This window comes from Oreochromis niloticus, unplaced genomic scaffold (assembly GCF_001858045.2).
Source record: "Oreochromis niloticus isolate F11D_XX unplaced genomic scaffold, O_niloticus_UMD_NMBU tig00008132_pilon, whole genome shotgun sequence".
Lineage (NCBI taxonomy): Eukaryota > Metazoa > Chordata > Actinopteri > Cichliformes > Cichlidae > Oreochromis > Oreochromis niloticus.
This window is the reverse complement of record NW_020328991.1, coordinates 8,447-33,241: the sequence shown is the minus strand read 5'-3', so window position 1 is coordinate 33,241 and position 24,795 is coordinate 8,447. Positions and strand designations below refer to the sequence as shown.

At 41.0% G+C, this 24,795-nt stretch overlaps 1 protein-coding gene across 1 annotated transcript; it reads left to right on the top strand.

Annotated features, from left to right (window-relative positions):
• The first annotated feature begins 826 nt into the window (after nucleotides 1-826).
• Nucleotides 827-24,569, top strand: LOC109200917 (NACHT, LRR and PYD domains-containing protein 3-like). The gene is made up of 6 exons (XM_019356495.1): nucleotides 827-1,434; nucleotides 1,991-2,164; nucleotides 4,235-4,408; nucleotides 15,894-15,940; nucleotides 16,046-16,049; nucleotides 24,566-24,569. Exons 1-6 carry the CDS (start codon nucleotides 956-958, stop codon nucleotides 24,567-24,569), a joined length of 882 nt encoding a protein of 293 aa, XP_019212040.1. The 5' UTR covers nucleotides 827-955.
• Nucleotides 24,570-24,795: the final 226 nt, after the last annotated feature.

Sequence of the window (24,795 nt, the reverse complement as noted above, 5' to 3'; positions counted from 1 at the left end):
CAACCAGCACATCCAGTTCATATTTCCATTCACTTTCAGAGAGCTGAATGTGCTGAAAGAGGAAAAGTTCAGCTTGGTGGAACTTGTTCATCACTTCTTTACTGAAACCAAAGAAGCAGGAATCTGCAGCTTTGAAGACTTCCAGGTTGTGTTCATCTTTGATGGTCTGGATGAGTGTCGACTTCCTCTGGACTTCCACAAAACTAAAATCCTAACTGACCCTAGAAAGTCCACCTCAGTGGATGTGCTGCTGATAAACCTCATCAGGGGGAAACTGCTTCCCTCTGCTCGTCTCTGGATAACCACACGACCTGCAGCAGCCAATCAGATCCCTCCTGAATGTCTTGGCAGGGTAACAGAGGTCAGAGGGTTCACTGACCCACAGAAGGAGGAGTATTTCAGGAAGAGATTCAGAGATAAGAAGCAGATCATCACCATCATCTCCCACATTAAGACATCACGAAGCCTCCACATCATGTGCCACATCCCAGTCTTCTGCTGGATCACTGCTACAGTTCTGGAGGATGTCCTGAAAACCAGAGAGAAAGGAACACTGCCCAAGACCCTGACTGAGATGTACATCCACTTCCTGGTGGTTCAGGCCAAAGTGAAGAAGGTGAAGTTTGATGGAGGAGCTGAGACAGATCCACACTGGAGTCCAGAGAGCAGGGAGATGATTGAGTCTCTGGGAAAACTGGCTTTTGATCAGCTGCAGAAAGGAAACCTGATCTTCTATGAATCAGACCTGACAGAGTGTGGCATCGATATCAGAGCAGCCTCGGTGTACTCAGGAGTGTTCACACAAATCTTTAAAGAGGAGAGAAGACTGTACCAGGACAAGGTTTTCTGCTTCATCCATCTGAGTGTTCAAGAGTTTCTGGCTGCTCTTCATGTCCATCTGACCGTCGTCAACTATGGAGTCAATCTGCTGGAAGAACAAGTAATTACATCCCAGATGTCTAAAAGAAGAAAAGAATCTGCAGGGAGACACTTCTACCAGAGTGCTGTGGACAAGGCCTTGCAGAGTCCAAATGGACACCTGGACTTGTTCCTCCGCTTCCTCTTGGGTCTTTCACTGCAGACCAATCAGACTCTCCTACGAGGCCTTCTGACAGAGACACGAAGTAACAAACAGGAAACAGTTCAGTACATCAAGAAGAAGCTCAGTGAGAATCTGTCTGCCGAGAAAAGCATCAATCTGTTCCACTGTTTGAATGAACTGAGTGATCATTCTCTAGTGGAGGAGATCCAACAGTCGCTGAGATCAGGAAGACTTTCCCGAGATAAACTTTCTCCTGCTCAGTGGTCAGCTCTGGTCTTCATCTTACTGTCATCAGAAAAAGATCTGGATGTGTTTGACCTGAAGAAATACTCTGCTTCAGATGAGGCTCTTCTGAGGCTGCTGCCAGTGGTCAAAGTCTCCAACAAAGCTCTGTATGTATGCATCTATATACACTTTTATTGTTGAAATGTTTATGCAAGTACGGTTTATAGCAACAGAAAGTCTTAGCATTTCTAAAACATTTGTGTATTTAACCTTTATCAAAGTGGACCCAGAGATTTTCTTTAGCTCTTCAAAAACTAATATAAATAAAAAGAAAATTATATAAAAAAAAAATCCTAAAAAGAGCTAAGGCAGCTTGTTTTCCAACAGAGGATGAATGGTGGCTTCATCAAGGTTCAATATGTGATAATTAATAATTTTTTGAACTGTATCTAGCAACAGCAATCCCTGCTACTCTAATTAGGAAAGTATGGATGCCTGTGTCAGTGGGTATTGATCTGTAATCACTAAAAGTACTAGATCCCCACTTGCTTAACAGATACAGTGGTGTAACTGCTATTTTGAAGCAAGTTTTGTTTTCTTTCTTTTTTCCATGCTTGAATTACAAGTTGTATTCTTATTTATGAAGTGGACATGGAATTATTTGGTTCTTTTTGTGGTAAGTTGAAAATAAGTTATTTAATTTGATCACAAATATAATTTCAGACTGTCTGGCTGTAACCTCACAGAGAGAAGCTGTGGAGCTCTGTGCTCAGTTCTCAGCTCCCTGTCTTCTAGTTTGGGAGAACTAGACCTGAGTAACAATGACCTGCATGACTCAGGAGTAAAGCTTCTATCTGCTGGATTGAAGCGTCCAAGCTGTTCACTGAAAACTCTCAGGTAAGAATGAAAGCTTTTTTCATTAATTTATGTTTATAATCTGGATTATATTATTGATTAAAGAAAAACATTGTTAAATTCCAAATTGACCTATTATTCATATTTATATTAGCCTCTGATTTACAAATCTTAAGGCAGTGAAAAAAGGAATCAACAGCACCTATCAATTGTAAAAATGGATAAAATAAATAAAAAACATTCAATAACATAAACAAATTGCTCTGAAAGGTAAAAAATTACACAAAACAAGGCAATAAATATAATAAAGGAAACATTTTCTATATCTGATCCTGTGGGAATGAAGTTGAAACAGATAAAGTGCTCTTTTGTCTTTTGCAGAATTTAGTCCGGTTTATCAATTTACGACACATAGCCATTAACCATAACCAATGACCTCTGTGTCTTTATATAGGAATCTATGCGTATCAATTGGTTACTCCTTTCATCCTTTGTGTCCCACCTTGAGAATCTATATGTTTTTTGCCTCAGATGAATTGGTGCCACAAAGCAATTTTGCATGTTCTCCCTGTGCCTGTGTGGATTCTTTCTGGCTACTCTTGTTAATTTCTGGCTACAGTTGTAAATTGGCTGTAGGCGTGAATGGTAGTATAAATTATTGTCTTACTGTGTAAGTCCTTCCCATAGATGTTTCATTATGGTAGAGAAGATTTAATAGCATATATGCTGTAATCTTTGCTTTCACTGTGTTAATGTATTACTTCCTGTTACAACACAATATGGTGTTTTGTGTTGCTTAAACCTTTCAGCACAATAATTGCAAACTTTTACATATTGACTTATTTTATACTGTGATCTACATCTGCTTTTGAGAGCACAGTTTCACTTGAACCACCAGCAAATTTAATTCTTATTATGTCAGTAGCAGTATGGTCTGTGGTTCTCCAGCTGTGTCACCACCACTTTCCTGCTCAGTGTCAAATGTTTGGTTATTCATCTGCCTCTTTCAACACTAAAGGTACTTTACTGTCCTGAAAATATTCCTGCTAAAATCAAAAATAATTTTTTCTCAGAGTGATGCTGAAAAAATGGTTTGATCATTTGTTACTTTAAGGTTTGACTTTGACTGTAATCATTATCTTCTAAATGCTCTCACAGAAGTTTTCAGTTGCTCCAAAATGCTGCAGTGAGATTACAGAGATAGAGGCACTGAAAAAGAGCAATACGTCAGGGAAAACAGCCTGCAGCTGCAGCTAAGCCATTGAGTTGAGGGGCTGAGCTAGGGATGCGACCCAAAAGGCCCATCCCGAGAGCAGAGAAACTGCCCCACATTGTCTGCAGACACGGGAGGTGGCTGAAAGTCAGGAGGCGGTCGGAGGGAGGGCAAGCCCTGAGAGTGGCCACCGGGTCCTCAAAGGCCTCCAGCTGATCCCCAGGGCCCGAAGCTGGGACATCAGGTGCAGAAGTGTAGCTCACCACTGACTGGGACCCCTGCTGGCCGCGCAAACCCATGACACGCGGGCAATACCCTAGATAGGAAGCGGATGGTGGTGGATGGAGAACTGTCACCCGCTGGCTGAGGTGTCAGACACAGTGAGTTCCAACTGGCACGTTAACCGGCAATCCGCGGGCAACACGCCAGGGGACACAGCCTGCAACAGCAGGCTGAGCAAGAGATGTGACCCGAAGGTCCATCCTGAGAGCCAAGCAGCCGTTCCGCAACCCCCATGGACAGAGGAGCAGCAAGAATGAACTCGTGAACGAGACACCTGTAGGCTGCCAGGAAGTTTACCTCACTGAGTGAGCCCCCGAGTGGCCGCGTAAATCTGCGGTTTCCTTTTAAATTCAGAGTTTATAAAAATCCTTTTCTCACGATTTCCCGAATGATCAGGCCATAAAGAAACAATAATAGCATATTCACTTTTGCAGGTTAAACTTGTGGTTCTTAGTGTTTCCAAAAAGTAGATTTAGATAACATAACTAGTCTTATCTAATCAAATGGATGGATGGCCCTGTGTTTGGAAATAAGAAAAACAAATAAAATAATCCTTACATGCAGTATTCACAGATGGATTGTTTTTTCTTTTTTTGTTTGTTTACTTTTGTCTGCAGTCTGTCAGGCTGTCTGATCACAGAGGAAGGCTGTACTTCTCTGGCTTCAGCTCTGAGCTCCAACCCCTCCAATCTGAGAGAGCTGGACCTGAGCTACAATCATCCAGGAACCTCAGGAGTGGAGCTCCTCTCATCTCAACTGAAGGATCCAAATTGCAGACTGGACACTCTCAGGTATGGGAATAATGTCTGATAGAGGAGGAAGAGCTGAAAACATTTCCTTTAAATAATTTAATTCTTCAATTTGTGTCTGTTTCATGCAGACGTGACATAAACAAACACACAGGAAACTTCTATCTATTGTTTCTGTGTGTTTCTCCTTCTTTCAACTCTTTTCACTCATTGTGTGTTAATACACCTCCCTGCATTTAATCATGAGGTATTATTAATCTCTGGCTCTCTTTCACCTGTGTGTCTTTTGACCAGTTAGTCTTCCTCCCCTCAGACTAACTGGTTGTGGCAACCTTTTCCTGGATGTGCTGCAGGTTTCTTCTTGTTATAAAGGTTTTTTTCCCCCTTCTTCCCCATTGTTGCTTGCTCATAGGGGGTAATATGATTATATTATGTTTTTCAGGAGCTGGGCTCAGCCTCTTAGTTCCAGTAAAGGAACTCTCAATGCTTCGGCATGCTAAGACATTTTAGGCAATTTGATGCTCCTAAGAAACAGTTCGCTCATGAGAGGGTGAAAAAATATGCCTGAGATTTCTTGCAAATTTATTGAAAGTTAAATATAATTTGACATAAGTATTTACATCTGTGGCTCAATAATTTGTTGAAACAACGTTGACAGCAATTACAGCCTCAAGTCTGTTTGGGACAAATAATCAATTTTTGTGTTTTTGCCTCTTTTAAAACTTTGTTTCAAAAAATAGAGCATACAAAGTAGAGTACGACATCCCATGAAAATGGAAAGATACTTACAGACAAAAATCTGACAAAACAGAGCTGGTAAAGAAAATATGAGAGGTTTAAATGTGGCTGCATGTAGTCAATGTGAGGGTACTCATTTATGTTCATTCCACGATTAACGCATTTGGGCAGAGGAAAAAGCGGGGATTAAAATGATGATAAAAGAAAAACAACAATAAATTATTATCATTGTTATCAAATCAAATCAAATCAAAGTTTATTTATATAGCACATATTAAAACAACAGTGTTGACCATAGTGCTTCACAGTCAGTCAAAACACAAGACAATTAAAACAAACAATAAAATAGGACAACAAACAATAGGTAACAACACAATAAGCTAAAATCAGCCAACTAGTTAGAATCAAAGGCCAAAGTAAACAGATAAGTTTTAAGACGAGATCTAAAAGACTGGATAGACTCGGCCATACGAATATGTACAGGGAGGTTATTCCAGAGTCTAGGTGCCATGATCGCAAAGGCCCGGTCTCCTCTCGACTTCATTCGAGACCTAGGTTGTGCAAGGAGCAAGTGATTGGATGATCTAAGCGCTCTGTTGGGATTATATAGGTGAAGTAGGTCAGAGAGATAGGTGGGCGCTAAATTATTCAGAATTTGAAAAGTGAACAAAAGAATTTTAAAATCTATGCGATATTTAACAGGGAGCCAATGTAGTTTGGCTAAAATAGGAGTTATGTGTTCATGGATTCTTGTACCTGTTAAAAGACGCGCAGCTGCATTTTGAATTAACTGAAGCCGATAAAGAGAAGAGTGTTGGAGGCCCGAGTAGAGGGAGTTACAGTAGTCCAATCTGGATGTGATAAATGCGTGAACAAGCTTTTCAAGTTCCTTTAAAGGAAGGAACGACTTTGCTTTGGAAATCTGACGCAACTGGTAAAAGCTGTTTTTCACCACAGTGGACACCTGCTTCTCAAGTTTAAAAGAGCCATCCAGGAATACTCCGAGGTTTCTTACAGTGGGCGAGAGATGGCTAGTGTTGTGGTCATTAATGTATTACACAGTAATTGTCCATTTCCTTAAAATAATGCAGTACATTACTTAATTACTTAGTACCAAACAAATTAATTAATTTAACCACAAGTTCCCAGACGTTAAATAAAATATGCAACTCGTTGCCTCAAAAAAACTAAGTAAAGCTTAATTAACATATCTACGTTAGGACAACTTATTCATTGCAAATACACAGTACTAAGAATAATTGGATGTTTCTGAGGGTAAAATACTGATCATTTATTTACTGATAAAATATCAAGTTCTACTAAATTAAAAAAGAACAATTTGTGCTAATTTACTTTGTTTTGCTTACACACAAATTAAATGCAACTGTTACCAGTAGTCTGTTAGCATTTTTTTACTATATTTTTTTTTCTCGAAGATATTTTTAGGGTTAGATGGGTTAAACTGAAGCATCAAAGAAAAACAGATACACACCGAATTGTTAAACAACAAGCAAGCCGTTCACAATGATTGTTTGAAGTGAAATAATAGAATATAGATTAATGACACATTCACAAATCTAGTAATTGCTTTTGTCACGTCCGGGGTGGCAGACGTGTGGAGTTGAAAATAGGACCCAAAATGCGGCAGCTCTGGTGCAAGTGAGTTTAATAACAAAAGAAAATACAAACAGCAATGGCGCGGGTGAAAGTGAAACAGGAAAACCTAAACTGGGCAAAACTAACAAAACAAACCAGAAAGGTAGATGCAGGGAGGCATAGGAAAATCCACAGGAAGACGGACGGAGAGAAGCAGGAAGACCTAGGGGAACAACACAGACGAACCAGCAATGAGAACGAGTGAACACACACTATAAATACACACCAGTAATCGGGGAATGGGAAACAGGAGGGAAACACACCTGGGAGACATAACAGCTGACGAGGCAGGGGAAACGTAAACAGAACACACTGACATAAGACAGAGACCTTCAAAGTAAAACAGGAAACACATACACATAATGACACAGACTCAGAGACGCGGACTAAACACAGAGACCTACTACACTAAGGGGATGCACAAGCAGGGAAGACACCAAAAAGAGGGATCACCACTAAACCCTAGGAAACCCAAAACAACAGTCATAATGCAAAACTATCAAAAGTAAAAGTACATAACCAAAAACATTGGGTCACCGACCCAGGACCAGCTTTTACCAATTTATCCCCTAGCCATACCACACAGTAGCCCTATCCTTCAGGCCAGGTAAAAAAAAGACGAAGAAGCAAAAAACAAAAACAAACTAACAAAAAACACCATTGCAAATACAATAGGACAAAACAAAATAAAACAAACACACAAATAACTTTAAAAAAAACCTGAAGGCTGAAAAAGTATTTCAGGAATTGCCCCCACACCTTGTAAAAGAGATTAATGAGGTAGACCATAGATAAGAGAATTACAGTAATCTAAAACAGATTTGACAAGAGCATTGGCAAGTATGGTGGTACTGTTTGGAGTGAGTTAAGGACGAAGGCGGTTAATATTACGGAGATGAAAATAGGAAGACCGAGTGATATTATTTATATGTGCTTTGAAGGAAAGTGCTATCGAGGATGTCACCAAGACTCTTAACCTGAGGGGAGGGTGTTACAACAGAGTTATCAATGGATAATGAAAGACTTCTGGTTGGGACTTTGGTCAGCTTTGATTTGGTACCTATCAAAAATGAATTCTGTTTTACTGCCATTAAATTTAAGAAAGTTGTGAGAAAACCAGACCTTAATTTCACCTGAACAGTCAGAAATGGATGTGGGTGGGAGAGTAGCCGTGGGTTTGGAGGATATGTAGAGCTGGGTGTTATCTGCGTAGCAGTGAAACTGGATGTTGGCTTCCTGAAAATAGGGGAAGGAGAGAAATGATAAAAAAGTAAAGGACTCGGGACAGAGCCTTGGGGTACATCGGAATTAATCTCGGTTACATTACTAATATAATTGGAATAAATTGAGTTTTGGCTTCGGTTCCTCCCAAAGAAAAAACTCCCAAACACAAATTTAACAACGTAGCGTGTGCTGTACAGTGTAGCGAGGAATGCTCAGGCCTCTACATTGGAGAGACCAAACAACCATTCATAAACCCATGGCACGACATTGAAAATCCACCACCACGGGTCGAGACTCGGCTGTCCATCTGCATTTAAAGGTCAAAGGTCACTCTTTCAAGGATGCCAATGTTCACATTTTGGACAGAGAGGACAGATGGTTTGAAAGAGGAGTGAAAGAAGCCATCTGTGTCTACTGTGAATGACCATTTTTGAACAGAGGCAGTGGTTTACCACACCAACTGTCTGCCATCCAGAATCCAGTTTTGAGATCCTTCCCAGACGCCTTAACGCCCACTCACATCCTGGGCTATCCGACCTCAAGAAATCACATGATAGGGTGGGCCTAGGTTTCACAATGGTTCACTCAAAACCTTGGCTGATTGTGACCCACACCCGTTTTCACACCTTGGCCTGATTAGATAGAGGATCATTAGGGAGTCCATGACCCTCATGACCCCATAGGGCTAAAAAATCTGGGACTCTCCACCAATTGCTCTTAGAACTGAAGAAGTGTCTTCAAGAAACTTTAAGAAGTCCAGATGCTTTTCTGTCCAAGCTCCTTAGACTAGGATGTTCTGGATGACTGAGAACTTTCACAGACAATCATATTCTTTAAAACACCAACTTATATTTGCTTTCTTAAAACATTTTTTTCTGTATTTGCTCTATAACAAACCTCAAGTTAGGCAATCTAGCTGCATTATTACAATATCTTTTTAAACTTCCGGTTGCGCCGTAAGATGGCCGCATCGACGAGAGCTCTGAGTCATCTCAGCAAAACTTTTATTATTTATTTTGTACTACTTGCTATTGCTGTGTGCACAGCACAATCATATAGTCTGTATGACAGACAAACACTTTGGAGTTATGTTCGTCAGCAAGTTTGGACTTTACAGCAGGTTTCAACACCGTGGATGGTCTGTTGCCTGGGATCTTTTGTCTACTTTTGTCTATTCGACACCGACGGAAAACAAAGAGGTGGAAAAGCCCCGGAGTTTTGAGCTGAACCTGACAGAGAAACAACAAACCACCTCTGCCCAGCATCCTGCTTGCAAATGTTCAGTCTCTAAACAACAAACTCGACGAGCTGCTTACACAGATTAAACATCAAAAAGACTGGGGAGACTGAACACAGGACTCAGGCAAGGAAAGGGGAGGAGGTGTGTGCTTTATGGCTAACTCTTTGTGGGCTAGGGATGTGAATATCTTAAAAACATACTGCTTCCAGACCCTTGAGCTGCTGCCCATCAAAGTTAGTCCTTTTTAGCTCCCGAGGGAGTTCAGTAAAGCTACGGCTGTGGACGAACTGTGTGCTGGGAGACTTCAACAGAGCCAACATGAAGAAAGTTCTCCCTAAATACTACCAACACATCTCCTTCCCTACAAGAGGTGATCAGACACTGGATCATTGCTACACTCCATTCAAGGACTGCTACAAACACCTTCCCTGCCCAGCTTTTGGCAAGACAGACCATTGTTCCATACTGCTGCTGCCTGCATACAGACAAAGGCTTAAACAGGAAAAAACTGTCTCCAGGGACATCTCCAAATGGGACAGTGAGGCTGAGGAGGTTTTACAGGACTGCTTTGAGACAACTGACTGGCAGATATTTGAAGATGCAACAAATGGCAACATCACTGAACTCACAGACTCTGTCATTGGATATATTGGAAAATGCATAGAAGATATCATCAACAAAACCCCCGTCTGCAAATATGCAAATCAGAAACTCTGGGTAAATAAAGACATGCATCCTAAGCTCAAGGTGCGGACCTCCAAAAGAAAAAAAAGGCCAGAAAGGGCTACAGGGACAAAGTAGAGTCTAGTTACCACAGCCTTGATGCCAGGTGATTGTGGAATGGGCTGTGCTGCATTGTTGACTACAAGAAGGAAAACACAGGCAGTGTTCACCCCATTGCGTCAACAAAGATCAGATCCTCTACCCTCAGGAAGACAGTGAGGCTGTAACACAGAAGATGTGAGATGGTCTTTCAAAAAGGTCAATCCTCACAAAGCTCCAGGACCAGATGGCATCCCAGGCCGGGTTCTCAGAGCGTGCGACGACCAGCTTGCAGGGGTGTTCACCAAGATCTTCAACCTCTCCCTGAGGTAGTCAGTGGTCCCCACATCTATCAAAACATCCACCATCATTCCTGTACCAAAGAAATCAGATGTGTCCTGTCTGAATAACTACCGTACTGTTGCACTCACATCCGTCATCATGAAGTGCCTTGAGCGGCTGGTCAAAGGTCACATCTGCTCCTCCCTCGCTGACACGCTTGGCCTTGGGCTAGAAACACCTATCTGCAGATGGATTCTGAATTTTTTCACAAACAGGCCCCAGGTGGTGAGAGTTGGCAAACACACCTCCTCATCACTCATCCTAAACACAGGAACGCCACAGGGACGTGTGCTTAATCCCCTCCTATATTCCTTGTTCACACACGACTGTGTTGCTAGACATAAGTCCAAAACCATTATCAAGTTTGCGGATGACACAACCATCATAGGCCTCATCACAGACAACGATGAGACGTCCTGTAAAGAGGAGGTGATGGCACTGTACAAGTGGTGTCTGGAAAATAACCTGTCTCTCATTGTTAGCTAAACAAGAGAAATGATAGTGGGCTACCAGAAACAACGAGTCCACATCAGCGGTGTCAAGGTCGAAAGGGTCAGCAACTTCAAATTCTTTGGAGTTAACATCACTGAGGATCTTTCCTGGACCCTTCATACAGACAATTTCCTGCAATCAGGAAAGCTCTCCTCGGACTCTACTTTCTGAGGAAGTTTGGCACGAATGCCAACATTACCTCACCACAGTTGCGATTGAGAGCTTGCTGACAAGCTGCGTTACAGTTTGGTACGGAAGCTGCTCTGCCAGCAGCCATAAATCACTACAGAGGGTGGTGAAAGCAGCAAAGCACATCACTTGCACGAGGTTTCCTGCCATTCAGGACATTTATCTTCAACGCTAAAGCACATGGCATCATTAAGGACCACAGCCACCAAGCATGTCAGCTGTTCTCCTTGTTACCATCTGGCAGACGTTACGGGAGCCTGTTCCCTCAGACTACAAGACTCAAAAACAGCTTTTATCATCAAGCCATTCGACACCTCAACTACAACACTTAAACCCTCACACTAAACTCCACAGGATGCACACAGAAGCTGTCCTACACTCTCACAAGTAAATACTACACTCTGCACTGGTCATTCTATTTTTATTAGTATTTAAATAAAAATAAAAACCCTCTAAAATCTTGTACTGCTCAGTTTATATTGCTGCTCACTCCTGCCACTTTACATACATAAGATATAAGATATATAAGATATAAGATACATGGGCGTGACTTGAACAATTGACTCACACCTGACTGTCAAAGTTGCCTCCAAGCATTCAGTACAGCACCGAAATGGACAAATGGTTAACAAGAAAAAAATACCACTACCACTGAGATGCCGGCCACGAATAGAATCAGCTCATATCTGAAGATGCATTTGCTGGTGACGGCACGGATGATTGTTCAATAAGGTGTTTGTCAACTGTTGGGTCTGTGTTTCCACAAGCCCCGCTGGTTTAGAGACTTATTCATCATGAAGAAAACAAGACAGTCAGCGATCGATCGATTTACTTGCAAAGGAGGCCTCGTCGGTGTCTACCACGAAAATGACCCCAAATCCGGCCTCCTCTCGCTGCCTTTTATTGGGAAAACAGTTCACACAATACACATCACAGCAAAGCAACGCCCACATGGTTCTAAGACAAGGCATTGTATGTATATGTGTGAACATCTGTATGCATGTGAGAATGTGTGTGTGTGTGTGTGTGTGTGTGTTATGTGAGTGTGTGTGTGTGACCTCCTGCTGACCGAAAAGGGTCATAAAAGCAGGAAGCAACATCACAAGAAACAGATCTTCCAGATAGGATGTTTCTGCAATAAAACACTACATCCCCCCAGAACCTCGAGAGGATGGGGAGGGGGACAAAAGAATCCTTTCATCACAGAGTTAAAACAATGTAGAGATGGTAAGCATAAAAATGACAACATTTAACAATTCACTCTAACATCAACACATTGAAAAACCATAAGACAAAAATTGGGATAGTAGCACGAATGTATCTGTGGTTACTAGCCAAGTGGCTAGCATAGCTGGAGACAGACAGGAAAGTGATGAAGGGTCTGATGCAGAGCCTCAGAGTGGGAGAAAGCATGTCACCTCGCACTGTAACACAATCTCATCAAAGAAGCACAAATATGATGACAATTATATTTCGCTTGGGTTCACATGTATAAACTGGTGGATTTTCCCGGACACAATGTGATAATTGTGCAAAAGTATTGTCTCACAACTCAATGAAACCTTCACTATTGGGCAGACATTTTTCCCCATTTGAAAAATAAACCAAGAGAAGCAGCTACTTCAGCGCGTATGCCACAATGAATTTTAGGCAATACAACTGTATTAGTTCACGGATGTGTCTGGCCTGGCGCATCTCCTCATATATCTCCAAAAGTTGAATCTGTTCATCTGGACGTAGCGTTTTGTGTTCTGTTCATCCAGATGAACAGATTCAACTTTTGGAGATTTACTTTCCTGGATGATTGAGAATGCATCAAGACATCTCCTCATATATGTGGAGATGTATATATGAGCGCCACATTCATGAAGGAACTATCAAGGAGGACATACTGTTTTGTAAACCGCTGGAAGAAAGGACAACTGCAGTAGATATTTTTCAAAAGCTGGACACATTCATGAACACACATGGACTTGTGTGGGACAGATGTGTTGGCATCTGCACTGATGGCGCACGGGCCATGACTGGGAGACATGGAGGTGGTTTTGTGTAGGCAAGCAGTTGCCCCAGATGGCTCTTGGGTACACTGCAGCATCTACCGAAAGGATCTTCCTGCAAAGGGAATACCTGTCAGTCTGAAACATGTTCTCTCTAAAAGTTGAATATGCTCAAAAAGCCCTGGTGGATTTCTGGATAGGACTGCACACTGAACAGTCTGCACTGGCTAAGCACTCTGTCAATACTCTGATGCCTTTCATCACCACTGGTGGTTTTCTGCTTTACCAAACAGGAAGACAAGATACACAGCAAGACTTTGTGTGGAAAACAAATTAGGACTAAGCCTTTCCTAAAATGAGCCAAACATTGAAGAGCTGTGTGCCTCTGCCCAAGCACATCCATCACATTAAATAAAGTTCTGTTTAATGAAACTTCACATCTGGTCTTCATGTTCTCGACAAAATGGTTTATTCTAATATATCTTTTGATACACTTCTAGTTTTAAGTAGTAACATTTGTGATTAAAATTGTGTCATTAATACATTTATTTGGTTGTGAGAAATAATCGACTGTGCAGTATTTATTTTTATGCATCCACCCCTTGTGACATGAATCAGGGGGTATGTGGCTGGAAAAAGTTTGGGAACCACTGCTCTAAACTAAGTTTATGGGATATGATCTTTCAAGAAATGCAGACCAAACTGCTGTTGTTTGTATTTTACTTACACAGCATGTGTGTACAATTTACTGGAGTCATCAACAACAGCAGACAGCAGTCATATCTCAAGTCTAATAACAGCAGACAGGAAAAGATCAGTAAAGAAACAACTTCCCCAAACCAAAGCACAAATGAAACAATAAGAAAAACAGGTTGAGCTAAAGTATATTTAAAGTTCAGCCTGATTAATATAAATGTCACTGACAGTTACAAATATATTGGAAAACCAAAATACTTGCCACTCATTTGATGTATTTCTGTCCAACAGCTTCTTTTCTACACTTGTAGGAGTTTGATGTAATTTGGGGAGTGATGGTCCTGAGCCTCAAAGTAAGAAGCAAGAAGAGGGAGAAAAACCATGAAATTATTTAGAAGCTGTTTTGATCCTTACTGACTGTGTCAGTCGTTATAACTTACAACACAGAAGGTCGATGTAGACCTCATACAAGCAAATTAGACTAGCACCTATAGTACAAAAAAACACCTCTACTACTGTGTCTGAATGTGTGGTATTGGCACTGTCAGTTTAGGCCTAAAGAGATATGAGTTTTTAAAAAAGTCCGCCTAATTTAAATGTAATCATTACATGCTTGTTAAAAGCTAACTTCCATAAGCACAATAACCAGATGAAACATATGGCAGTGTTTATATGTAACATAGGCAACCTTAAAATGTTTCTTATGATTCAACTGTGGGATTTAACTTAATTCTTTAGAAGGACAAGCTAAATTACTTTATTTTCAACTTTAAGGCCAACCTAGATTTTAACTATTTAACAGGCCACTAATGTAGTTTATGGCTTTGCACTTTCACAACCAAACTTGTATCTAAACACATTGTTTTAACAAAACAATTACTATTGATATTATCATTATCATTATTATTATTATTACTGTTATTTAACATGTAATTAAACAGAAATGTTCATTAAATATAAAAGCAGTTTGCTTATTTTGTTAAAGAAAGGCTGGATTTGACATTAATAGATGCTACAGATGTTCAAAAGCAACCAAAAAGCCTTAAAATAAATACGGGGGTTAAGAATATGTAATGTTATCAAGGTTCATAAGAGTGAAGCTTCTCCAGGTTTGCTCAACATATTTCAGAAAAAAAAACTGTGCACCTTGAACATGCGAACTGATCTGTGCCAGGGAGGAGGAAAGCAGTGACATGGAATTGTCAAACCATATTGTTTTGTCCTTCCACACTGAGAAGCAAAATTTCCATCTTACTTAGTTTTTCTAATTTAAGACAACTCAAATAAACTGGGTTGATCGGCTTTTTGAATGAAAAGTACTGGTAACTTACTTAAACTGAGTTCTAATAACAAGTTGATAAAAACTGAGTTCAGTCTATTTAATAGAAAATTTAAAGATGCCGACACGCACAGATGCAGTGGCTCACTGCTCCTCACATTTGGTGCTTTGTTTTTTACTTTTTCTATGTGTATATGTGTGGGTGTATGTGTTTTCTATTACTATACATTGAGTAGAGTCCACTTACAGTCGCCAGGACCTTTTGAGTTTACACTGTGCAAGGTACCTTATGTCGGACTATCACCACTTCCATGGCATTCTGGAGGACTTTATAAGAACTCCAGGGTCTCCATGGTTGGTTCTTCCCAGCATAAAGCGAAAGAGTAAACATAAACAAAGGAGGCAAAATCTTGGCTGCAGGGCGGGCCCGCTAGTACAGCTAAAGAAACAACCATTTAAGCCACCGCATCCGAGTATCTTCCTCTCCAACGTCAGGTCCATAACCAACGAAAATGACGAACTGAGATTAGAGATTGCAGTCAACAAGTATGTACAGGACAGCAGCATTGTACTACTCACAGAGACTTGGCTGCAACCATCATTTCTGGTATTTACTTTTACCTATACCTTATCGGTAGATTCATTCCAAACAGCTCTCATGTTTCCTAATTTTTCCGATCTCGTAATCTGGGGACGTGTTGGGTGCCCGGAAGCCTAACATATTGACAATTTGTCACCTAGCGTAAAATGTTATGCGTTGGGAGTGAGAACCTGTTGGGACTGAAGGGTATTTGTAAAAATGTTGGACTGTTCCTTTATCAGTGTCTAACATTATGTGTATGAGAGTGATGTAATGTCCATGTGTGCATGCTGAAAGAGACTGTGCTGGTCTGACTCCCCTCCTCCTTTCAGGGTGGAGCCTGCTGGAGTCGAATGGTTGAGACCAGGTCTGAAAAAGTGTAAGTGTGTTTTTAATGTGATTCATGAAAACAAAGCAGCACACATTCAACCATCTTCAAACTGTCACATCACTGCAGCTGGATTGTGTTTGTTCTCTCCATCAGATTCCTGTCAACCCACAATCGACACAAACACAGTACACAAATACTTCAAACTGTCTGACAACAACAGGAAGGTGACACATGTGCATGAGGTTCAGTCGTATCCTGATCATCCAGACAGATTTGATGTTCCTCACCTGCTGTGTAAAGATGGTCTGACTGGTCGTTGTTACTGGGAGGTCGAGTGGAAAGGAGAGGTTTGGATAACGGTGAGTTACAGAAGAATAAGAAGGAAAGGAGGTGGTAATGACTGTTATTTTGGAGAGAATGATCATTCCTGGAGGTTGTACTGCACTAATGATGGTCCTGTTTATGTTTGTCACGATACCAAATTCGTATCCACCACCTCCTCCTCCTCCGTCTCTAACAGAGTAGCAGTGTATGTGGACTGTCCTGCCGGCACTCTGTCCTTCTACAGAGTCTCCTCTGACACTCTGATCCATCTCCACACCTTCAACACCACATTCACTGAACCTCTTTATCCTGGATTAAAAGTCTTTATGGGTGCTTCAGTGACTCTGTGCTGAGTTGAGTGTAAAGAGTGTCCTCCTGTTAGAGAAACACTGACTGTTGAACAGATAGTTCAGTCTGTACATGTCTGTCTCTTTCACTCAGAAACACATTTTCAGATTCATGGATTCAGTTGATGTTTTAAACTGTTCTAAATGATTCCTTGTAAATTTCTTCCTCTTCAGTCCTTTAAAGATGGAAGATACCATTATTCCAGGATCCATATGTTATTTTTCTCTCTTTTTCCACTCAAAGCTTCACAGTGAATATCAGTATGTTGTGTTTCTCTGAAGCTCAGTTCACAACCAGCTCCTCTGCATTTTCATCAAGTCTGAGCTCATTAAAATGAATCCAAATGTTTGATTTCTCTTTCTAAATGAGATTTTTCCAAACTCTCCACATGCTCTTACTGTTTCACACATTGTTGAAGCTCATAAGTTGAAAATGTTTCAGCAACATAAGCTTAAAATATTGGCACAATAGTTTTAAATGCAGTTATAACCAGAATATCATTGTATTGCGAGATCATAAAGCATTGTTGTTTTTTTGTTTTTCAATTTAATAAAATGCTCCATGAAAAACAAAGAGGAAGTGATGACAGATGTGTTTATGTCCACAAAGCAGAACGAGCTCTGTTGCTGATAATAAGTAATGTACAAACAGAGTGAGCATTTCTGAGGCCACGGAGAGAAAAGAGAAGCACAATCACTGATTGTGAGCTCACCAACACACACATTTAAACTTCGTTTGTCTTCACAGAGAAAAACACACTTCTTGCTGCTGATGTTTCACAATAAAAGCCTCGATAAGAAACAGAAAAGCTGTAAAAACATTTGATTGAATTGGGGGAAATGTCTGAATTTATCTAGTATTAAACTAAGAGTTTATAACTTGTATAAGGAGTATTTAGTGAATGTGAATGTGGTGTTTCCATGGTAATGAAGCACCTCCATCACAGTGAAAACACACAGTTATAGCTGAAGTTACGTGGCTGAGCGTCTAATCCGTCTAATCCTTCCACGCGGCTGGCCTCCGGACCCACTCTGTAGCTGCCGCCGTCTTCCACGCGGCTGGCCTCCGGACCTACTCTGCCGCCGCTGCCACCCCCGGAACAGCTGAACTGTGAACTTTTGTGCTGTCGCCCCCCCCCCGGGTCGACCTTCTGATCTCTTTGGACATTGCTTCCCTGTACTTCAGCATTTTTTGTTTTGAACTGTTTTTGTATATTTCTGGACTCAGTTTTGGTCTTGTGCTCCTTGTGTTTTGTTTAGTTTCGTTATGATTATCAGTGTCACCTGTGTTCCCTGTGTGCTCCTACTTCCCTCATTAACCCTCTGTGTATTTATGTCCACGTCTCCCTCACTACTAGTTTTTGGTTTCCCAGTTTAGTTTGTATGGTTTTGCTCTCCAGCAATAAAGCTGTGAATTTTGAGTTCATTCCTGCCTCCTTGAGTTTGCGATTGGGTCCTCATCCTGCCTGCACACAGCCGCATCATGACAGGCAGGCTCTGAGTGATGGCATTTCCGGCTCTTTTTAGACAACCGGCTCTTTCAGCTCGGCTCATTAAAAAGAGAATAACAAAACAACCTGAAGAGCTCCCAACCGGCTCTTTAGGTTGTTTTGTTACTTTAATTAATTTATCATCAACAACAATATAAAATTATGCAGAAAATGAATTACTAATGTAAAAAAAAAAAAGTTTTTTATTTACATACGTTTATTATATAAGTATGCTTTTATTTATTCACTCCACATAAAATTTAAAAAATAAATTATAAAATACAAAAACCAAATATTTACAATTCTACTTTTAACTATTTAAATTTTCAGCTTTTTCCTTTTAAACAAATTTAAAGTGAAACAACACAAAGCACTGCAAACCACAATACAATAAAATATAAATTAATATGCAAAAAGAAAAGGAGATGCACATTCTCTGTCATATAGGCCTGGGATGGGATGGAATTTTTTGGGAGAGTGTTTTCCTGCTTGGAATTGCATACATAGAATTCAGTGCATGAATAAACTTTCTGAATCTTTTATCATCCACAACTGAAAATAGTTGGAAATCAAGTGCAATCATTTTTGCCAGGTCTTTCTCAATTGAGTTCTGTCTTGCTGGGGTCACAGGCTTCTGCAAAAACTGTCCAATAGAGCGCTGGGTTGGTTTAGGTCAGGCATGTCCAAAGTCCGGCCCGCAGGCCAAATGCGGCCCGTGTTCAAATTTCCACTGGCCCGCAGCCTCTGTCATAAAATCAATAATATGCGGCTGTCAGCACTGTTGACCACAGTATAAAATACACACGTACAAAAACCCTATTTTATATTTCACCTGAAGATGGCAGTAGACTTATGGCCACACTATCGAGGCATGATCCTTGACAGCGAGGGCTGCCACTTCCAGGATAAGTGGAAATTGTTGTATTTTTTCACTGAAATACGAAACAACTGTGTCTGCCTCTGCCAAGAGACTGAAGCTGTTTTCAAGGAATTCAATATTAAGAGGCACTACCTGACGAAACATGCTAACTACGACAAGCTAACTGGGAAAGAACGTGGTGAAAAATTGAAGCAACTTGAAGCCGTTTTAACGGCACAGCAGCGCTTTTTCACAAGAGCCCGTGAGTCAAACGAAAATGCCACAAAGGCAAGCTGATTGCCAAGCACTGCAAACCTTTTTCTGATGGTGAATTCATTAAAGACTGCCTGATGAAAATGGTGGAGAACATTTGTCCTGAGAAGAAGCAAGAGTTTGCCAATGTTTGCCTGGCTCGTAACACTGTGGTGCGAAGAACTGAAGATGTTTCATCTGATATTAAGAGGCAGTTGGATGCAAAAGGAGTGGAGTTTGACTTTTATTCGTTAGCTTGCGACGAAAGCACAGATGCATCTGACAGCACTCAATTACAGATTTTTTTGAGAAGAGTGGACAATAAAATGAAGGTGAGTGAAGAGCTACTTGACCCCCAGAGCCTTAAGGACCAAAAGGAGGAACAGATTTATTTGCTGCTGTTTGTTCCACTGTAGATGACATGAAACTACTGTGGAATAAAGTCACTGGTATTATTACGGATGGCGTACCTGCCATGGCTGGCGAGAGAAATGGATTAACAACCCTAGTCTGTAACAAAGTCAGCAAAGAAGGAGGTAAAGCTATAAAACTCCACTGTATTATTTACCAACAAGTACTCTGTGCTAAACATTTGAAATATGATCATGTTATGAAACCGGCGATAAAGGCTATTAATTATATTCGCTCCAAAGCCCCGTGCCACTGGCAGTTTCAACAGTTTCGACTCAACATCCAGGCTTAATACGGAAATGTTGTGTATCACAATGACGTGAGATGGCTCCGTCGGGGGTCTGCACTGCAACGCTTCTACTCTCTTAGGGAGGAAATCGGACAATTCTTGGCGTAACACAACATCTGAACATGCTGAACATGAGCCTTCAGGGGCAAAATGCAGTGGTAAGCCAACTGTATTCACACACTACTGCTACTTTTCCAAAGACACCTGTCACAAACGCAGCCCAATACCACACATTTCCCATCGCTACAGGAAATAATGACCCGTTTTCTACAGACCAATATTAATGCGCAAATGAGGAGGTTTGCAGTAGAGATCTCTTCTCTTGCTGAGGAGTTTCAACAGTGCTTTTGGGATTTTGCAGCTATTGAAAAGGAGATTTTTTTCCACTCCTTTGCGTGCCTGCTCCGGAAAATACCCAGTGTCGAACCCAGGCTGTTTCTCCCCAGCTATTTAAAAGAGACTTTTTTCCTTTTGACTCTGCTACCGCTCTTGCAGTGTGATTCTTGTTTGCATGTTTGATGATTATTGTTGAGATTGTTCTAGCCAAGACTAGTGCTTCATAGTTTTGCTTACATTCACAGCATCTCATAGTGTTACTTTTGTATAGTATCTAGTGATTTTGTAGTTCTTGCCAGTCACAGTGTGTGTTACAGGTTCTCAGTCCCCTAGTGTGAAGCTTTACGTTAGTATTGTAGTTTGAGCAAACTCAGAGGTTAGTGTTCTCCCTCTCGTTCATGTTTAGTATTTTTGTTTGCATTCACCTCTTTCCCTGTGTGCCATTTTCACATGCCAAAAAAAATCTGTTTTTTTTTTTCACTATACCTCTAAGCCTCTGCATTTGAGTCCTCCTCCCTGTGTTTGACCCCCCCGGTTGTGACACACCTCCACTTCCTGGCAGCTTGTTGCTTTTATTCCACAGTAAAGGATGCCAAAGTGTCTCATGTAGAAACACAAATGTACATGAACACAACTACAAACAGGATTATATGACACTTTCTTTTATTTATTAGAATTCGATTGATGACTATAATGTCTCACTGGTTATATGACACCCAGGCTGAAGTCCAAATGTTCAACTTTTATAGTGGATTCCTAAAATCAGAGAGACAACCACTCACAGAGAAGTGTTGCATCAGTGAGGGGCAGATTTGATGGCTGATGTGCCGGGTGGCACCCCCAGGTTTGTGTGTGCAGTCTGGGGTAAGACAGAGCCATGTTTGGACTCAGTGTGAGAGATATCACAGACAAACATTGAACTATCAGCAGGTCCTGACTGAGTCTTTGTGTTGCTGTTTATGTGCACAGCAAAGCTTCTTGGTGTGTGTCTTTGGTGTGAGCACAGAAGTTGAAGGTGTCAGTCCACACTGATCCACAGATGTTAATGTGATGTTGTTGCTGTCATCAGGAACAGCCTCCACAGACACTGAGTGCTCTGACTGCAGCAGTGGGACATTTCCATCCTGTCAGCACAGTAAGTGAAGCTTCACGGACACGTGCAACATCTGTCCTCTAACAGTGTCCCTCTGTCCTTCCAGATGCCACTCACTGAAGCTTCAGCTGATAACAGCAAGAAAATCTGCAGCTGACACAGCTCAGTGTGGAGAACACAGTGATCATGTGACCCTGACTGTTCTCCTGTTAATGCTTCTCATTATTGCAGCAGTATCAGGATTATTGGACTTCAAAAAGAGGGATTTATGTTTCAAATCACGTAAGAACGATGGAGTGATGAAGATATTTAGTGGAAAACATTTTCTGCCAAGTCCTGACTCTGATTTGATTTCATGGTTTTAGGTTTTCTAGAGTGGCATTTCCAGAGCTAAGCCCCTCCCACAGAGACTTCACCTCCAGAGCAGGAAACAGCCTGTTTACCTTCAGCCTGGTTCCAGCCGAGCCTCCAGACAGAGCACCTCCTTCTGTTGAAGCTTTGTGTGCTGAGTCAGATGAAGCCAACGCTCCGTAGTATTCAGATCACTCCTCCATACTTCAACTTGTGATGAAGCTCCTTTAAGATGAGGACAGGCTGTAATAAAGGAGTCCAGTCCTGATGCTGTTTAGTCTCTGATAGAGGAGGAGGACTGTGGCTGAATATTCAGATGATGTTAGTGGAGGAAATTGTCTGTACAGACAGGAAACGATGGCCTCTCTGCGGATTACAGCTGTCCTAGAATGAGGACCCTGACACGTTGTGTTTGCAGTGGACACAAATAAAGAAGCTGAGTTTCCTGCTTCACTCCAGTCTGGATTACGATGATTTATAGTTCAGTTCATTTCCCTCTGAAAATCATGAAGTACAAGGACTGCAGTGAAAACAAGTGAGAAGGCAGCCTGTGAGAAACTGCGAGAAACTGTGACAGACTGTCAGAAGGCCTGGAGAACTGCTGCTGATTAAAGCGTTACAGGAAACTCAGGATCAGGATGCAGTTTGTGACAGGGGAGACTGCCAAGTGCTGCTTACATCATCTTTATACCTCGGCTTTCAAATATTTTGGATCATTTTTGAACAAAAACAGGTAAATGATCCACTAGCACCGACACTATGAAGGAAACACGGGTGCATCCTTTCACATCCCGGTAAAGGAAGCATTTGGCACTCTTCACTTTGATTTAGTGGCTGTAATTACCTTTGGGTGCTCGTTACATTTTTCTAATGCGCTCTGGGCTATATTCATAACTATATCCTCGAAGCACCAGACGATGTAATCTTGGAGAGCGTCTAAACCAGGGGTCCCCAATCCCAGTCCACGAGGGCCGGTGTCCCTGCAGGTTTTAGATCTCACCCTGGGTCAACACACCTGAATCACATGATTAGTTCATTACCAGGCCTCTGGAGAACTTCAAGACATGTTGAGAAGGTAATTTATCCATTTAAATCAGCTGTGATGGATCAAGGAGATATCTAAAACCAGCAGGGACACCGGCCCTCGTGGACTGGGATTGGGGACCCCTGGTCTAAACTGTCCCCGCTGTCCTCCAGGGTGTCGGAGAGGATTAAGCAGATATGGTTAATTATTTGACAATTGATTGATATATTTGAAATAATGGGAGCTTGAAAAAAAAGAAAAGCTTTTGTTGAATTCTAAGCTACCATTTGCTTTCTTTCTGCTAGATCTCCGGCGTCTGACGTCACCTACAGCATGAGTCACTTACCTTCCCTCATTCTCTCACGTTTTTTTAGTGCACCCTCTGAACACCTAGATTGCACACTTGTTCTTGGGGGCGACCTCAACTTGGGACTAAATGCAAAAATGGATATGCTCAGCATAGCAGGAACTCAGCGCAATTGCCAGTCCACAAATATAATCAAACAGTATATGAGCGACTTTGGGCTTTGCGATGCATGCTGCTCCCTTCACCCCAACCGTAAGGACGATACTTTCTTCTCACATGTCCATCACTCCCACTCTCCTCTGGATTAATTCCTAATCAGCAGCTCACTGTTGAGTGACATTTCAGACACTGAGATTCACCCTATAACTGTCAGCGATCATGCTCCTGTATCTCTGATACTAATACATAAGAAGAACACTCTGCCAAATAAAAACTGGAGATTTAATACATCACTACTCAAAGATAAAGACTTTATTAAATATTTTAAAAAGAGTGGACTTTATATTTGGACTATAATGACCCTCCTGGAACATCAGCATCTGTTCTCTGGGAAGCAGGGAAAGCTGTGATGAGAGTAGAATCATTTCTTTCTCATCACATAAAAAGAAAGAAGAAAATAAAAATATTCAGGAACTAGAAAAAACCATCAAATCCTTAGAAGAAGCCTACGTGTCCCAGCAATATCAGGAAATACTGAACAAAATACGCAAAACAAAACTAGAAACAAATCAAATGCTATCATTAATAAAAAACACAGTTCTTAGTACAAAAACTTTGCTTGCAAAATTTTGAACACGGTAACAAATCTGGTCGATTCTTAGCTAACCAGTTAAAAATAAAAAAGAAAAAAACAACTATATGTGCTGTTGAAGATTTATCTGGGAACATAACATATGACCCTGAAAGAATAAACAACATCTTTAGGGATTTCTATGAAACTTTATACTCACCACAAATAAACCCATTTAAAAATGAAACTGATCTGTTTTTGGACTACGTAACTCTTCCAAAATTACTAGACAGTCAAGCAATGGCACTGGATTTGCCACTGACACCAGATGAACTCCAGGAAGCCCTGATAAGAATGCCCAATAATAAGGCTCCAGGTCCAGACGGCTTTCCAGCAGAATTCTACAGAGTGAACTTTGACAGAGTGAACTGGAAATTTTTACTTGCAACCAAATTTGGTTTTAGAAACTCTTTCATAAAGTGGTTAAAAATATTATATAATTCCCCAACAGCTTGTGTCAGAACAAATGCTTACAAAGCTTTTGTCTCTTGAGGGCACCAGGCAGGGATGCCTACTCTCCCCTTCACTGTTTGTAATTTTATCGAACCACTAGCAGCAGCAATTACAGTAATTAGGGGCATAAAATGCAAGAATGTAGAACATAAGTTCAGTCTTTATGCAGACAATGTGTTGCTTTTTCTCCAAAACTCACAAACCAATCTCTCTGGGGTAATTACATTGATAAACTCTTTTTCAAGAGTTTCAGATTATTCAATAAACTGGTCAAAATCTACAGTCCTTCCATTTAATTGCTCTCTGCGTAATTCCGTTGTCTCTTCTGTTTTTTCTTTTCTCAACAGGTGATCCAGGTGATTGTTTTTAGGTGCCCTTTCTCACTGTCCCTCTTCCCCTCTGTTTTTCTTTCTCTCCCTCTTTCTTTCTATGTTTCTTTCTTTCTCCCTTTAATGTCCCCCAGTCATGTCTGTCCCATCTGTAACAACTGAAAATAAAATAAAATAAATACATAGTAATAATAAAGGTCAGTCAAATGGACCAATATGGCAAGGCCATAATGATCCACTTGGTAAAG